The 19,082-nt window shown below is 35.2% G+C and overlaps 1 protein-coding gene across 3 annotated transcripts in view; it reads left to right on the forward strand.

Moving 5' to 3' along the window:
* Window positions 1-4,538: 4,538 nt before the first annotated feature.
* LOC127950997 (protein EFR3 homolog A) overlaps window positions 4,539-19,082 on the forward strand; it is a 38,263-nt gene continuing 23,719 nt past the window's right edge. For 2 of the 3 annotated variants that reach the window (XM_052548544.1, XM_052548548.1), the window contains exons 1-6: window positions 4,792-4,950; window positions 5,127-5,235; window positions 15,164-15,240; window positions 17,037-17,164; window positions 17,601-17,751; window positions 18,745-18,866. In XM_052548544.1, coding sequence (XP_052404504.1) covers window positions 5,226-5,235; window positions 15,164-15,240; window positions 17,037-17,164; window positions 17,601-17,751; window positions 18,745-18,866 — 488 coding nt within the window. In that variant the 5' untranslated portion in view covers window positions 4,792-4,950; window positions 5,127-5,225. Of the gene's footprint in view, window positions 4,951-5,126; window positions 5,236-15,163; window positions 15,241-17,036; window positions 17,165-17,600; window positions 17,752-18,744; window positions 18,867-19,082 lie in introns of all 3 variants that reach the window. The other variant, XM_052548547.1, reaches the window with a different exon arrangement.

The raw sequence follows: 19,082 nt of genomic DNA on the forward strand, positions 1-19,082 counted from the left end.
ATGAGGCAATGAAAATTAATCTGCATTGTTAATCCTTTTGATATTTTATTTTAAATAAATAAATAAATCACAAAATCAAAACTTCCATTGGATATTAAGAATTTAAAATGGAGGAAAATATAATTATGAAATGAATGTTTTTCTCAAATACACATTGGACACAATTATTGGCACCCCTAGAAATTCTTTAGAGTAAAATATTTCTGAAGTATATTCCCATTCATATTCCCATTTCGAGCACTACAGGGCGATTATGAACATGAAATTATTCAGCCATTGCTTCCTGTTTCACAGAAATATAAATAGGAGGGAAAACAAAGCCCAAATTCCCTTAATCATCCATCAAAATAAGAAAAACCAAAGTATATATTTCTAATGTGCACCAAAAGAAAATTGAGCTTCACAAATTAGTGAAATGGTTTTAAGAAAAGAGCTTGAGCAGTGAAAATTCCCATTTCCACCATCAAGGCAAAAATTCTGAATTTCCAATCAACAGAAAATGTTGAAAAATGCCTGGAAGAGGAAGTGTGTCTATATCGTCCTAATGCACCACGAGGAGAAGAGCTGCATAGCTAAAGACTCTCAAAATACCACTGATGGAGAACTGAAGAAAATAGTTGAGTCTTGGGGTCAGAGTTTGGGAGGATTTCAAGAAAAATTCTCCCTGCTCATCCAAAAACAAACTCCAGCATATCCAGTTATCAGACATGACTGGAACTTCAAATGGGACTTGCTTCTATGGTGAGATGAAACTAAAAAAATTAGCTTTTTAGCAGCAAACACTCAAGATGGGTTTGGTGAACACAGGGATAAAAAGTACCCCATGTGTAAAACGAAATATTCTGCTTTATTTTTGATGGTGTGGGCCTATATTTCTGCTGGAGGTCCGGGGAACCTTGTTCAGATAAATGGTATCTTTGATTCTATCAAATACCAACAGATAAAAAAATCTAAACATGAAGGACTCTGTCAGAAATCTTATAATGACCATGTTTGGATCTTCCAACCATACAATAATCCAAACACAAACCTCAAAAAATGGGTCGCTGGGCACAAAACCAAGCTTCTGCTATGGCCATTCCAGTCCTCTGACCTGAACCCTAAAGAAAATGAGTGGGGTGAACTGAAGAGGAGAAGTACCAAAATGGAGCTGGGAATCCAAAGGGTCTGGAGTGATTTCGGATGCAGCAATGGTCTCTGATCTCTTTTCAGGTGTTCTCTAACCTCATCAGGCATTATAGAGTTATATAATGTTTATGGGGGCTTCTCAGACATTTTTAATATAAGATGCCCAGCAATCCAGAATTTTAATTATTAATAATTTTAATTTTAATAATTATTTCATTTTGAATCATCGTGTAGGAGTCTATTTTTTTTTCTTGTCAGGGGTTTGAGAGAATGTTCAGAAGTCTCTCTCAATTGCAAATATCATGAGTGTGTCTATTACGCAATCAATCCATGCATCGATTCTGACCGAAGACACTGAATAGACATTGCGCCTAAATGCTAGTTGGTGAAAAATGTCAAACCCCCCTGGAGACAGAAAAAAATCAAACTGTCTATTTTTCTCTAACACAAACAGTTCTATGGGTCAATATTGATCTGAAGCTCAGTGTGAAGCTTGAATGTGGAAAACTGAAAATCCTTAAAAGGTGGACATGTTTTGTATGTATAAAAAATGGGTATACAGGTATGGATTAAAAAAATACTTCTGTGCGTTTTCAAAGCATAATAAAGAAAAAGCACAATAAGGATGGAAAACAACAGCATTTACCATTGCGCCATTAGAAACGATTTTGACTCTGAAATTGCTAGTAAATTTCACAATTAATAACAAAAAATGCCAAGTAACAGTAAATTAAATGTAAAATATTGAAGGAAAGAAAGAAAGCTTCAAAGTATACAATGTTTATTTATCCTCAAGTTGTTCCAAACATTATTTCTTCCCTATTTTTTGATGCCTCATTTCTTTTATACGAGTGTAATGGGCTGTCAAAATAAAAATGGCCAAAAAAAAGTATTATAAAAATACGAATTGTGCAATATATTCCAAGTTTTCTAGAGCTACACAACAGAGCTAAATTATTTTGTTATAATCTGGAAATTAAAATAAAGTTATTCATAACACTGAATTACTTTTATTTTCTACATATATACAAGAAATAATATGCAAGTTACCAATCTATTTTGTTTCACACAGATTCAAGTATTAAATTAATGTCTTCAGACTGAGTAAGAGAATAATAAGTAGGAGTATGTGTGGGTTTGTCAGAATCTGTAAGTAGCTGAAAAATAATATACTACATCCATTAACTTAATTTTAAACGTGTAGATTTAAGTTTAAAATTCACATATACAAAACAAAAGTGCATATTTTAGGTGCAATCACTGCATTGTGTGTGTGTGTGTGTGTGCATGCAATATTCAAATAACAACACCAACTTAACTGAATGACTGGCAAACCAGCTGCCATTTGTGCACACACACACACACACACACACACACACACACACACACACAAACATTACTCAATCAATCAAACTGCCCAAACTTTCATGCTTCGTTAAACCACCAATATCAATGAGGCAGAAAACATTTTGTGTGTGTGTGTGTATGTGTGTGTGTGTGTGTGTGTCTGGTCGCAGGAAGACATCACACAGATTTGATCGAGATTATTGGTGAAATAGGATTATTTAGCCAGCATTTCAATAATTATTTTGCAAATGTTTGCATCTGTAGATGCTAGAGCTGTATCAAGACAGTTTGTGCCCCAGTATTTCTGTTTCCCTTAGCTCATTGTGACAACCCACGATACAATGTAAACACGCCTAGTTACAGAGAATTAAGCATGAGAAAGTAAGTGATTCAGACTGTATGTGTGTATTTTCAGTGTTTTAACAGATGTTTGGATAAAATTGAGCTCAAATCACAAATAATTCCAGTAAAGCAAAGGTCTTATATTAACACTGCGTATTTTCTCTCTCTCTCTCTCTCTCTCAGACACACATGCTCAGGTCCTCAGAGCTAAAGCTGTTTGACTGGATGGATTCAGCTTATCCTAATATAATCCAGTTATACACAGGAGGTCTGACACAGGCAGACATTACAGGGCTTTGTATTATTATTCATTATGACTACTGTAAATGATCGGATTCTACCAATAATATGTCATAATGAAGTGGCGGGTTTATGTAACAACAAAGACATAAAAGCCATTTGAAACAAAGCCCTTCATTTCATCAGTATTATCTTTTAAAATGAGTATATAAAGGGTTTTTTAACCTAAAACTTTATACATGTGCTCTGATGTTTAAAAAAAATCAGGACAATGGATGCAGATTTCAAAGACATTGTTCACCCCGAAATTAAATGATAGTTTACTCACATTTCATATCATTCTAAACCTAGAATTAAGAAATTAATAAGACTTCAATGTAGGCATGTGACATTCTCATTCAGTTACAATGAATAGGAACAAAAACATTTATGGTTCGAAAAAGGTCACAAAAGCCTCATAAAAGCGTTTTTTTTATGACTATATTCCATGTTTTCTGACTGAAATGATACAATAACAAAATGTCAAATGTATTCACTGATAATCTTTCCTTCCAGTGGACCATTAACTGGTGATTGGGACCAAATAATTAGGCTAAGTATTGAAGTTGAACTCAAGAAGGGAAACTATCAAATTCCTGAACAAATAAATGAGAGCACTTTTTATGAACCAGATTAAATGCTTAGTTGAAAATATTTGACAAAAAAAAAAATATTGGTATATAGCACAAATGGGTCCAGGACTGCTAAGTAGTGCCTATGGGTATATACGTTGAACAATATACAAAAAAATAAAAATAAAAATCAACTAAATAAACAAATAAATAATAAATATACAGCCTAATAGAAATGAATACGTTATTACTTTTTTAATTCCATTTAAAATAAACGACACACCTAAAAGTACAGTATAGTGAGAAAACAATAATCATTTAACATAAAAAATGGAATCTTTTCCAAAAAAGAGATTTTACACATTTATTTTTCATAGTGTAACTTGGGTTTTTATACATTAATTTAGCTGCATTTAAAAATTTAGGATGGAGATCATTTGCATGAGGAATATCATAACTGGGGGTCCATGGTACCTAAAAGATTGAAAAGCCCTGGAATAAACTACAATATGATTTGTTATTTTAAACTACAATATGATTTGTTAAGTTGCATTTTAAATAGTTTTTGCTAAAGGTCCTGTTCATTGAACAGGCCTTGGAAAACCAAGCAACAAAATGTCTCTTGCAGAGTGCCATAGAAAAAATACAAGCTCACATTCATTACAGAGTAAAATGATACCAGTTTTATTATTATTATTATTACTATTTTTAGTTGATCTACTCCTTTAAAAATAAATTGAGAGTAAAAATAATCTGGCAACATGCCATGCAAAATTCCAACAGCGGTAATAGCTCTTTTAATGACTTTTTAATCGACCAACCTACACATACACACTCTCTCTCTCTCACACAAACATACACACTCACTCACTCTCTCTCTCTCTCTCTCTCACACACACATACACACACATACACACACACACACACACACACACACACACACACACACACACACACGAGCAGTTCATTAACCTAAATCAAAAGCAACTGAGATTGCCCTGTTTATTAATTTTAGAAGCTGGATGGGAGAGCAGATATTCACACAGACTTCCAGAGACCTCTTATTATGATACAACATAACAAAGCAAACAACTTCTTTCTCCTGCCCACCTGTTCCACTCAGTGAATCCCAGCAGCGTGTGCTGTGTTTTTATTTTTTCAAACTCGACGCTCCTCTCTTCTCAGCGCCGCGCGACTATAACTTCCGCGTTGGCGTGTCCCGACGTCACGCGGAATGTGAAGCAGGAAACGCGGATGTGTTGCGCTTAATCTGCATCTACAGGTATTCACACACAACTCTCTTTCTTTACTTTTTGCATTCTTAACAACACAAGACGACGTACTGCTATTTTTAATCATGTGTTTTAAAAGCCGTCAGTTTAACCTCGGTGACTGGTTCTGATAGGATTCGCTTAATCCGTATGTGTGTGTGTGTGTATTTGTATGTGTGTGATCCAGACGTGTTCCGATCCATATGTCAAACCCAGCCCCCCTTTCAAGCTGATCTGATCCAAACGCAGTGCATCGGGCGCGGGTTGGACGAAACCGAGTGGAGGAATGCCTACCGGTAAGACCGCCGAACCCGAGCCCGAGCCGGTCACAGCCTCAGCCCTCTGTCATTAACTTAAGACGGTTTATGCTGCAAATGTTGTGCTGTAGTGTGTATGTGAAAATGATTCAGTGTCATTAGCCTACTGGGGTTCTGCTGATCTCAGCTCTTCTCTGCTACTTCTGCATCAATAGAAAAAAAGCACAAAAAGTACTAAATGGTATTGCCATTGTTTTGTTTTCTTCTAAGTATACAAAATTGGTATTCAGAGTATTCAAAATATTCTGGATTTGTTTTGGTAACTAACCTAGATACATGAAAATGCGAATCATTCGGTAGTTCCATGGTATTCCCAGAGTTCACACAGTCATTGACAATGCAGTCTTTTTCCCCCATGATCCCATGCAGGACAATGAGTCACGTTAGGCTCTGTCGAGGCGTTGGCACTGATGCCATAGACCTTGACAGCAGGTTGCACTGGCATGTGATTTAGTGTCAGCATAAAATCCTACTCCACAGGGTCCAAGATGGACATCTTATGTAATGTATTTGGAGGTCTCTGATTTTAATGTTCCTGAAAAGCATATGAAAGTCTCCTGAAACCAAGTGAATTTGTTATGCTTCATTCTTCAGTGTTATTTTAGAATCATTACGATTCAATTGTAGTTTTTATTATTATTTTGAATTTGTTTTTCACACATTTTCTGTTATTTTAGCATACAAAGTTAAACTAAATAACAAAGTTTCTATATATCTATCTATCTATCTATCTATCTATCTATCTATCTATCTATCTATCTATCTTTTTTTTATTGGTGTTTAGTTTGATTTGATTTTTGTCACCCATTTAGGTTATTTATGGTATTTGTGATTTGTTCTTTACTTTGGATTTTGTTGTGGTTTTTATTTAAGTTTAGTTTGGTATTTGCAGAATAGTTTGGTGTTTAATTGGTCTGTTTTTGGGGGGGTATTTGTTATAAGATTATTTTGGTGTTGTTGGATTTAAAGTCAGTATGAAACATAATTGGGATCACTTTTTTTCTTCTATTGTGACATATCTGTTTGAATTCTTCAGTATCTGTTTGAGGCACATTTAAAGCCACACTGAAAAACATTCGCTCACATGTGACCACATGTACTGTAAGTTTATTCTATATTTATTAAGCAAGATGTGACAACTTTTGTATTTTATGTCAACATTCACATTTCACTTTACCACAACATAGTCCTTCCCACTTTCAGCTGTGCAAATTCTATTCTGTTTTATTCTAATGTTTTGGTGTTTTTAATTGTTATTGGCTGCTCTTATATTTGGTGGTAGAGAGATTTAGTTTGCTTGTTTAGTTCAACATATAGTATAGTTTTATATGCCATTTGTGGATGTTTTGGTGTTAATTAGCTTGCAAGATTATTTTGGTGTAATTTTTAATGTTATTTTGGTATTGTTGGATTTACCATTTTTGATATGTTGTTATTAATCCATTGTCATTACTCGTTTGGTATTGATTACATTGCGATGGTTTTGGTGGTTTAATTAAGCATATTTTAGCCATTTGTTAAATTTGCCATATTATTTTTCCTGGTGTTTGGTGTTTTTTTTTTTTCATCATTGTGTTTAATTTTTGTGACATTGTTTATTTTAGCATGTAATATAGTTTTATGTGCCATTTAGTTTGCCATTTGTGAAATTATTCAGAGTTGCATTATTTCGTCAGAACTCGTAATGTGTAGTTTGACGCAGTAGACCAGACACCCCTGAGGGTTATTGCTGCTGACGCTCTGCACTCAGAAGAGAAGTACAACAAAAATACACACACACACACACACACACACACACACACACATACTGAGAGTAGGGTGACCTCTCCACTGAAGTACAAACACAACTCCCACACCCCTCAGAGGGAGTATGATAACCTCTCTGCTCTGACACACACACACACAGTCTATTTCTGGGCAGTCAGGACCCTGTAAGACGAGCCCTTTATCCTTGACATGGGATGAGAGGGGAAAATGGAGAAAAAAGTGATTCTGTAAATGTTTTGCGGCTGCATTCACAGTACAGGCCTATTTCCTTGACACAAATATGACTTATTTTTCGTGTCTATTTACATTCACTTAAGACATCACTGACTATGTTATTAGTTCTTCACAAGTTCACCCTTACATCTAATCTGAAAGCAAATAGTAAGCATATTTTGGCGTGCTGTACTGGGGGAGGGGTCCGGGCCCGGAGCATAGCCCAAACCCAAAGAACTCCCCCTATACCTAATTTGGGATAAAATTGATTATAAGTGAGGAGTTTGGGTGGAGCAGGGATGCCGAAAAACTGTCGCAGGACAGGAGGTAAGAAGGCTGGATATATATATATATATATATATATATCTCTCTATATCTCATACACACTTGTTGTGCTAGTTAAGATGGTTAGCTAAACGAGATGCACCTGGGCCAAATTGGATGATTATCTGATCGTGCTCCTCCCGAACTTTGTTAATAAAACCCCATATAGTTTAGTAGTACTTTAACAATTTCATTGTATTGCATGTGCTTGACTCTAAAATGTCTTGAAGATGTTGGCAAAATATTGCAAAATCTGGCACGTCAGTTGTGTCATGACATTAGATAAATAACTTTTTCATTGTTTCGTTGATTGCTCTGATAATATAACTCACGTGTAGGTCTTAGTATGCGTTAACTAAACTTGCTGGAGCGTGCCGGCAAGTGATTTATGTCTGACCAGGCCTGTCTGCCATGTTAGCTAGTGATAAGGAGTCTAGTCTGAGTTTGGTTCAGTTCAAGTTCATAGTGTGAATCTTGTTCAATCACAAACAATCATGTTTTTAAATCTAGAGCCCATAATAATAATAAAAAAAACTGGTCAACTACATAGCTGTAATTACTATAATAGAGGAAATAATTATTTTAGATAAATAATTATTTTGGAGGACAGTTATTTATTAATTATGAGGACTTATTATTATTATTATTATTATTATTAAAGTTTGCACACCCTTACTAGTTTCTGTTGGCACCAAAGCATTGGCAAAATCTCAGTTTTGACACAGGAATCATTGCCCAATATTATAAATCTTACTCGGTCAGGTCTAAATAATCAAGATTTTGGAATGAAGAGCACATAATAATAATAATAATAATAATAATAATAATAATTTTGAAAAAGTTATCTGATTTAAATAAAGAGCGTGTTTTTTTTTTTATTATAAATTTTTTATTATTATTTAACAACAACAGTAACAGTGCTTATTATTATAAAATTTGGTTAAACGTGTTGTATGATGTTGCTAAAAATAACATTATTTTGTGTATTTGGTATAATGAAATGTGGTTTAAGGTAAAAAAAAAAAAAATTCACATACTGTACATTTGTTTCTTTTCTATGCCCCGACTTTCTTATTGCAATGATTTTTACAAAGCTCATCGTTCTGAAAAACAAGGCGTGCTCTGATTGGCGAGCTACCCAATGCATTGTGATTGGCCGAATGCCTCAAGCGCATGACGGAAATGATGTGTTTCCCGGTCAGAAGAACACCGGTGTGACAAGACAAAAACTATTTTTAATTGGAGAAACAAGAAGCACTGCTCAAAACTCGCGTTTTAATCATCAGTGGCAAATCCTTTACATATGTAACCCTACTTACAGACTGTGAGTCAGAACAGCTGGCATTGTACTGTAGTCCTCTCACCCAGGATCAGGAAACAGTCCTAAATAAAATGTGCTGCACACATCTGAATATTTGGGTTGAACTGTTCTGGAACAGTGCTGTAAATACAACTTAACCACTGATTTCTAGTTGTTTCCTCTTTTGGAAGGCCAAACAAAGTATTTTCGCTTTCACAACAGCGAGGAGGGAACAGCGAGAATCAAAGTTACACCTTCTTTCCTTGCATGAAAATTTGGGTGGTGTTATGCTAATTTTCCCAAATCGTGATACGTACATGTGGAGGCAAGTTAGAATGAGCCGTTTTAGGAGGGCGTGGTCGAGTCTTAACTTTTATAAAGAATATCTCTTTGGATTTGAGACTTAAGTCTTTGAAACTTTAGGGATCTTATCTATTCACAAACAGCTTGTAACACTCCAAAGAGAAAGGAAAACTTGAAATCCCATCATGTGACCCCTTTAAATTATTGAATTTTATAAGAACAAAAATGGAGCTCAATTCTTCTACGGAGGACTTGAGTTTGCACACGCTTAACAGTTTCTGCTGGCAGCAAAGCATTGACAGAACTTAACTTTGGATATAGAAGTCATTGCCAAAATTTACAAATCTTATTTGAGCCAAATAATCATGTTTTTGGAATCTGGAGAGCATTAATAAAAAAAGAAAAATACATTTCCGTTCTCCACTAAAATACAGAGCACTTTTTATTATTTTTTTATTTCAATTAAGAGTAAACACAATGATTGTTATTTTAATATTAAATGTAAAATTATTTCTTATTTATTTTTCCAATAAATTTTTATTTATTTATTTTTTTTACAGAGGACTTGAGTTTTGCATACCCTTAACAGCTTCATCTGGCAGTAAAGTGTTGGCAAATCCTGACTTTGGATACAGAAGTCATTGCTTGCTAGTTTGTAGTTTGCACACTTTGCTTAAAATGAGAACTGCTGTTTCAATGTGATTTTGTGCCTTTTTGTTCTTTTAGCTAATATCTAAGCAGCATAAGATGTTAAATCTTTCTCATATTGCAGTAAAAATGACTATGTCAGATAATTGCAATATATACTTTATCGAATATAAGATGATATTGTCATTTAGGTTCAGTCTGTTCAAATTTCAGTAAAAAAAAAAAAAATCAGAACTGATTGACCGTGTAAATGCTATTGAAGTGCAGGGCACAATGACCACCCTCTTTCTCTCTTTCTCAATCTTTTCGCTTCTCGTTCTCTCTGAAGGAGCTTTCTGTTTATCTCTCTCTCTCTCTCTCTCTCTCTCTCAAGTATCTCTCCCTCTCTCATGGCTTTGAGATGATAATGTGGACGTTTGCAAAGCAAAGTTTGATCTTCTGTTTTGAGTGAGCCAGAGAGTTTGATCTGTGTGTTTGATCTGTCATCTGTTTTGTATTGGTGTTCCCCGCTTTCCTTTCAGCAATGTCTCATTCATATGCGCAGTGGACGACGTGCTAGTGAAGATTCAGTGTGAGGGAAAACATCAAGGGAAGGCGGTGGTGTGTGTTTTGTGTTGGTCAAGAGTGTGCGCGTGCATGGTGGCATTATTCGGTCAGATGCTCGTGTTGACACTGCAGTGAAATTTTAAGTGTGTCAAAACACCAGCATCATCAGAATTAAATACTGCACATCCTCTGTCCTCATACAGATGCGTGTGTGTGTGTGTGTGTGTGTGTGTGTGTGTGTGTGTGTGTTATAGAATATGGTTAGACTTTCTGCACTGTACAGCACCTAGAGAGAGAAAGATAGAGAGACAGAAAGAGAGCGATTGTCTCCCAGGTCCAGTGAGCAGACACAGACATGGACTCAGAGAACGCTGATGCTGGTAGGTCTGATCCGCGTGTGTTTGTGCTTGTTTTTTGTCCATCTGTCCTTGATTTGCTTGATTTTAAGGTAATTTTACAGCTTATATAATATACAGGGGATATTCAAATATACAGACTAACAGTTGAATATATCTTCAGTGGAAAACATTAGGTGAAAAAGCTGTCATATTTGACAATTGACTAGTTTATAAACAAGGCTAATTTTTGGCCATTTTGAGATCATTTGCCAATAACAGCCATTTTTGCCGATTAATAGAAGTGGTAGTTCCCACTTGTGCCAAAGATGTCTGTGTGATTGTGAATGAGTGTCGCAATGATAATTCAAAGTAGATTCATTATATTTTAAATGATTTAAATGAAATTCATTTTAAATTGCATTTTAAAGCTCGCTCACAACATGCCAAAGATGTCCATCTGAATGTGTATAATTGTACTGGTGATAATTCAAAGTAGATTAATTTAAATGCATTTAAATTCAATTAAATTTAAATATAATTTGAAGCTTACAACACACTCTCAGCATGCTAATATATATATATAACCGGTAAAATGGAACATAGAACATATTGTGGAATATAGAAGGTTTGGAATCACAGATTTGGGTGATAAATGATGAAATATGACATTCAACAGACCATGTTTGCATTAATATTTCACCAGGCCATGAGTCAGCTACCCTTTAGCATTGCATTGAACATCTTGATCTTTAAATATTGGCTTCAGCCATTGAAAAACCATACTGGTCGATTACTAATTAGTAGAACATGGAATAAGAGAGAAAAACAGAGGGAATATGTGTTTGAAACAACATATTTATATACTGCCTGAGTAAATGCCATACAGTACATGCTTCATGCCGTTTCATAACCAATACACAGTATGCAGGCTCGCACCATTATATTTAGTTTGTAGTCGCTTAAATGATCACTGCCTGTCATATTTTTAAAACCTAGAAGTTTGGAGGCATTTGCATTGCATTATGGGAAATTGTAACTGGGTTAATGATCTCATAAGTGCACAGCAAATGTGCAGACAGAAATGTTACATTTTGCTCAGATGTAAAACTGGTCGAACGGTAGCACGAGATAAGTGGTTTCCAGTTTCTTTCGCTATCTTCTCCATTCCTTTTTTCACTTCGCATTGACTAGCTCATGCATATCTTGTTATTTGCCCTCCACTCCATCGACCCATGCTGGCAAATATAGCACAGTGTGTGTATTGGTGTGTTTGGGAGAGAGTATTTGTGTAGACTCTACCTGTACTCTGTCAGATGGCAAAGGATTATGGGTTTTTACATCATAGACTTTGGTCTACAGTTTCAAATAAGAACAGAAAGCCCGATATATACACACACTTAAGAAAACATACACAGATGAATGGTCAGAGGTTAAACTCAAACATTCTAGTTAGAATATTTACTGTATTTGAAATCTTGTGGCGGATTAAAATAATCATTTTACTGCAATGCTTAGAAAGTTGAAAAAAACAAACAAATATAAATGTATTTTTGAACTTTCTTTTTTTTGATTAGTTTACTCCCACGGGTTGTTTTGTGTTTTATGTTATGTGGACACAAAGGTCTTAAAGTTCTGCCTTCATTATTGTGCATCATGGTCCGTCTCTAGATAGATGGTAATTCTGTTATGGCAGCTTTTTCTCGGGCTCTGCTCTCGCTCTTCAAACTCTTAAGCTATTTCAGGTCCTCATAAGGTTAAGAGGATTTTCTCTGCAGGCGCTGAATCAATCTCTTCATTTCCCCAGACGGTCTCATGTTGGCAGTAATGGGGATTCAACAGGCACCAGTGGGAAGCAGGATTTGCACCCTGCTCTGGGGTGGCCTAAACAGGGTGAGCGTCCCCTGCTGGCCGTGTCTAATCTGTTACGATATAGAGCTTTCCTCGTGGAAATGTAGATGAAAAGGAAAACAACAACTTGGTTTAAGTCAATGCCCTTGACGTTAGTAGTATTTATTTATATTGTCTCTTCATTTGTGAATGACAGTTTTACCCTGCACTTGTTAACTTGTTCTGTGTTTTTTGAAAATTTAAACATGTGAAATCAGAATGGACCTGCATTGGGAATTGTCGTTCTGTTTGCTGAATGATCACTTGTCCTTTTTAGACCCTACTTTTCTGTTGATTTATGCATCATTTATGCCTTTCAGACTGAAATATTTGGTTCTCTGTGATATGTAGGCCAGTATGTGGTTGTGGTAAAATCTGCTGATTTGTCACTAAAAAACATTATCAATCTAGCCAACCACCTCACAGGAAATTTTGTAGAAACTGTAAATGTCTTTTGATATTTAGTATTTTGATAGTGTTATAGAAACAAATGAATTCATGTTATTCCATCATTTTCCAGAAGCTTTTCTGAATTTAAAGCTGACATAGAGGGAAACTATAACACATTATAGTAATTTATATAGTCAATTAATAATTTATGCAATTCCCATCTATTATTGTGTGTGTGTGTGTGTATATATATATATATATATATATATATATATATATATATATATATATATATATATATATATATAAAATATTTTTTTTTTTACTTGTATGTAATCTAGATGTATACTAATATATACACTCATACACTCAGTGTATATACATGTGACACTGATTCACATTCATACTAATATAAACGTGTGTGTGTGTGTGTGTGTGTGTGTATATGTATGTGTATATATATCTAATAATATGTATTATTTATTTTTAACATTAATGTTCAAATATATATTAGTCTGAAAAGAAGAAATGTTGAAAAAAAAAGCGTATTCTCGAGAAAACCTTTTTGTGCACATTGTGAACATTATTCTAAACAAACAAGTGTTTTATAGATTTTCATCAAAATATGAAACTTTCTACTGTCTGCTGTAAACAAGGTCATTTGGGCATTAAAGTATTATTTGAATTAAATAATATGCACCAGTTTTTACAAACCAATCAACTTCAGTCTCACCTTTCAGTATTTACTGTTGATTTTTTTTAATGACTTTTAAATGCGTAATTTTACAAAGTTAAATGCATCAAAAAAACTTTTCCTTTCATTTAATATTATTTATATTTGTATAAAAACATTTTTTAATGTAAAATATTATTCTCTCTGAGTCTGGTTCTGAGTTCTGTCTGTCACCTCATTGACAGAACACAGTAGGCGTTACTTCCATTCATCTGTAATTGGTTAGCTCTCCTGCCAGTCTCAGTAGAGGGCGAGTCCTCTACAGGTATTCAGTTCAGGTGTGTGTCTGAGTCTCAGACCAGGGTGGAAGCAGGACGCAGAAAGGTTGCTGTTCTGACCGGGTTGAGGGGCTCTAAAGGAGTCAACAAAGGTCAAAGGTCATGATGAGGAGGTACAGGCAGGTGCCGCGCTCGGAAGCTGACGGGACCTTCAGATACAGACACACCTGGGAGAGGAGATCTTTCCTTAGCAGACTTGGTATCTATGTGTGTTTATTTGTGTGCGATCGTGATGATTAATACAAGCGTTTTGCACACCCTTTGTTAGTAAGACTGTTTATGCATTTGTCACTTTGCTGTAGAGCTCAGCTCACTCACCCGCTCTCTTTTGCTTCTATTTATTTCTCTCCCTCACAGCATCTTTCGCTTTTCTGTCTTTCTGAAGTTGGATCAGGTGTTTGAGCTGATAATGGCGGCTCCTTTTTCCACATCTCACTTTACAATCCCTGCACACACACACGCACACACTGTCTTTTGGCATATACACATGCATTTCAATCCAGATTTATTATCAATGTTGGACTGGATGAATGAACAATTTCACCTCTAGCTGGTGAAGGGCTGTCAGTGCAGTGTGTGTGTGTGTGTTGAATAATATGAGGAGTGCGCATGTGTTTGTGTGTACTGGCTGCTCTGCTGCTCTCAGATTTCTTCTTTGACTTTTTTTAATAATTAATCAGCCCTTCAAACTGTGTGGCATCATCCCCCCACACACAGACTGTAGTTTGCATTGAGCCTTTCATCAGTGCACACATACAAATTTCATCCTGACAGCTCATTTTAATATCATGCATATGTAGATTCAGAAGTTCTTATTGGCTTGAGTGGGTGAAGTCTGAATGTATGTGTCAGACTGCTTATGTTGCATATCTATCCTATCTCATTAGGGCCATTCTTGACACAGTGCAGTGAAACGCAACAGAAAGCAGGTGTCACGAGGCACATTTGTAAAAGCTGAAGTTTATGTTAACTGAACAAACATTCTTTAAAATGTGATGCTATGGCAGGAGATGGTTTTTAAAAAAACACAAAAAAGCTAAATAATTTGAAATCCGTGCAGACAGATCACAATCATTTGTGTTCATGCAGACTGAACAGAAAACATATAAAGTTGATTTTAAGATGTCAAGGTTGTCTATCTTTATTTTGTTCATATAAAACTTCTTCTGTCTTTTCTCAGGAGTGTGTGGATGTTGTGGTCCTCTGCGGCCACGCTACAAGCGTCTAGTGGACAACATTTTCCCAGAGGACCCCAAGGTAACCTATCACTGAAATAGATGGAAATGCAAGGAATTTCTGGAATATTAGAAGAATGGAATATCCATCCATCTGAAGTGCATAACATCTAGGTTTTGTAATATAATTATACATGAGGCATGCACAAAACTGAAATAAAAATAAATTTGAATGCACACACACAAATGCATATACAAATACATAAAGTTAGATTTAGATTTAGTAATTATATTTTTTCAAGTATGTTTTATTCTTTATTTAATCTGTGATATCTTTACATAGTTTTAATTTTCCATTTGACAGGATTATTCATTTGTTTTTTTTGTTTTTGTTTTTTTACTGATATACTCTTGTTTATTGGCTAATAGCCATTATTTTAAAATGGGAAAAATTATGGCCTGTGCAATATCTCACTGTATCATCTGTATTTATACACACACACTTTGATATATTAATTATTCAGTAACTGTATACACTATTAAATGTTAAAATTCAGTCAAATATTTGATAGTTTGGAATGTATTTTATCTTTACGTTTGATAAGACTATCATACTGATAGAATCTTGTTCATTGGCAAACAATGGATACTAACTGTTTATCTTAAAATGGCTAAAATTTGTCCTGATCAGTATCTCGCTGTATCATCTGCATCTATAGATTCACTGAAGGAGACCGTAGAATTCTGCAGTCAACAAGTCTTGCTCATTTACATACGTTTTTGACAGATGCTTTAAATAAATGCTTCTTTAAATACCATTGTTATATCAAAGTTCATGCACTGGGATTCAGACACATTCAGGTTCTAGTGCTGTGATCAAAATATATTCTTATCGGCTCTTCTTGTCCTCCGAGACCAGCTAAAGTAAATGCCATGCATAATAAGAAAGAAGCCATTGGACTATCAATCTGAATTTAAAGCACCGTCGACTAGCAGCTGTTGCTCGTTATTCACATTGTTGAAGAGAAGTGTCTTGGCAATGTTATTATCAAAATGGATTATTAAAGCCTTAATTTTGACCTTTGACCTGTTCAGCAGTTTTTTGAGAGTGTAATATACACCAACACACACTGGGAAGGTTTTTAACCCTGCTGTTACTCCATATTCATCACATTAACATTTAGCTCTGTTGATAAGAGGGACACACACACACACACACACAATTGTTTTCTCTGAAGGCTAAGTGTGAGTAATATTCTCATAAGTTGGTGTGACTGTTTCAACCAAAACACACACACACACACACACACACACACCGAGAGAGACAGATTCCCTACAGTCATGTTATGTACCGTACGTTAAAATCGTGTTAAGTTAATTAGCACTTCGTGAGCTTCAGGAGTTTATGTTTCTTAAGGGGTTCTGGGTAACTTTCTGTTGAATAACACTTCTTATATTCAGTAGAAGATATTCCCTGTAAATATTCTACTAAGTCTTAAAACATCAAAGATTTTAATACTTTCAAATAATATTTCTACTTCAGATCTTTTTTTAACTAAGAAGTCGCTAGGTACAATTACAAACCAAAGTAGTTCAGAATAAACTGCTAACAAGAGTATTTATAAAACTGCTCAGAGTTGATTAATATGAAACTTTTATTACCAACAGTAGGACATTTTCTTTAACTGGGAAAATGAACAAGAACTATAAATTAATATACAGCACAATAATGCATCTACTGTACAGACACCTAAAAGTCCAAGATTATCGCAGAAAATGACAGTTTCTGGTAAAGAGGCACATTTTCGTGTAAAGTTCCAGTAAAATAGTAATTGTATTTCACAATTTATAGCTTTTTTTTTTTTTTTTTTTTGGCAGGATGGACTAGTGAAATCTGATATGGAAAAGCTGACTTTTTATGCAGTGTCAGCCCCAGAAAAGCTGGACCGTATCGGAGCGTACCTTGCAGAACGCCTCAGCAGAGATGTGGTGCGACACCGCTATGGGTAAGATACGCATGATTACAACCATACATACAAATATTTCCCACATTGCATTTAGTGCCAATGCAGAATTATCTTTGATATACCTGCTATTAATGAGTGAAATTTTGAGTATGTTGACTATACGTAGTTTTTACTGTCTGTAAGATTGTACCTGCATTACATTTATTGTTTGTTTGTTTGTGTTGTTTTTCCTTTAATAAAAACCTATTTAGCTTGTGTTCCTTATATTTAGTTTTTTTTTTGGTATCTTAATCTGATAAATATTCTACATATGTGTTCTGGATAAAAAAAAAAAAAGTGATATGATTAGAAAAATATATGAAGATAATGTACATGGAGGTCAAAAGAAGATGGCCAAGTTGTCACATCAGATCAAAACGTTGTTCTTACAGTTTTATTGATTTTGGACCTTGATTCTTGGTGTGTGTGTGTTCAGGTACGTGGTGATAGCGATGGAGGCGTTGGATCAGTTGTTGATGGCGTGTCATTCCCAGAGTATCAAGCCGTTTGTGGAGAGTTTCTTGCACATGGTAGCTAAACTGCTGGAATCCAGAGAACCTGATTTGCAAGTCCTGGGCACCAACTCAGTAAGTTTGTGTGTCTGACTGAACAAACCAGCGAATGCAAACCTACACTCTTCGAAATAAAAGTGCTTCAAAAGATTCTTCACAGCAGTGCCATAGAAGAACCATTTTTGGTTCCAGACAAAAAGTAACTGGAACATTTTGGTTCCAGTTACCTTTCTATATCCTGAAGAATTAAAAAAAGGCTATTCTATTGCATTGTGAAGCAAGAGTGTAAATCTCTGCAGGAGATGCGAGAGGTTCAGGTGGAAGATGAGAAATGCTTTGACTGTTATTCTGCCATTTATGTTATGGTGCTTTTTTTCCCCTTTTATTCTCTCTTGCGTAGTCTCTCTCTGCTCACTCAATTTTCTGCTGTATTACTCCTCATCTGGGTTTTTAAAATATGTTCCCAGCATATCTGAAGCGTTGCAAATATTCTGCTGCAGTGAATTGTTTAGTTGTTTTAAACAATGCATCTGTTGCAGACCGAAACTACATTTCTCAGTCAGGCTGCGTAAACTCACGTATTATTTAATGTCCTTCCAAAGGAAGGACACTCGGAAATAATCACCGTATTGACTGCTTGAGTGTATTAGCATAGGAATGCCCACATCATTTAGCATTTAGAAACTTTCCAAACAGAAGCTAGTGAAAACTGAAGTTGATTAATGCTTGTTTAATTCTGAGGGTCAGACAGAAGGTGAATATGGTGAAAACTGAATTATGGCTGTTTTAATAGACTTTAGTAAATAAAATGCTACAAATATCAATTATGTACCCTAACAGACAATGATTCACACATGCTGTATGCACTTGAACACACAATCTTGCTTCTCTAATGAGATGTCACACTCTGGCTGATATCAGTAACTTCCTCTGCACATCATGGGAGGGAAATATCACCTTCACTGCTTTGCATGGGAGTGTTTCTGAATCTGTTATTGTGTGAGAAAAGATTGGGTGTGGTTGTGTTTTTCTGACATAATCATTGTGAGTGTTTTTTTTCCCTTCTAGTTTGTGAAGTTTGCAAATATTGAGGAGGATACACCATCTTACCATCGCAGATACGACTTTTTCGTCTCTCAGTTCAGTGCCATGTGTCACTCCACACACGAGGACCCTGAAACTCGCAGCAGGTGTGTGCATTAATTTGTGTCTGAGGTTATTTCATGATGTGCTGTCAGTAGTTTTTTATTATATATATATATATATTATAATATAATATAAAATACAACCCCAATTCCAGAAGAAGTTGGGGCATTTTGTAAAATAGAATAAAATCAAGAATCTGTGACTTCTTACTTGTCTTTAAATTTAATGTAATTGACAAATTCAAATGTAATTGACAAAAG

The sequence above is a fragment of the Carassius gibelio genome, chromosome B2 (genome assembly GCF_023724105.1).
Source record: "Carassius gibelio isolate Cgi1373 ecotype wild population from Czech Republic chromosome B2, carGib1.2-hapl.c, whole genome shotgun sequence".
Taxonomy (NCBI): domain Eukaryota; kingdom Metazoa; phylum Chordata; class Actinopteri; order Cypriniformes; family Cyprinidae; genus Carassius; species Carassius gibelio.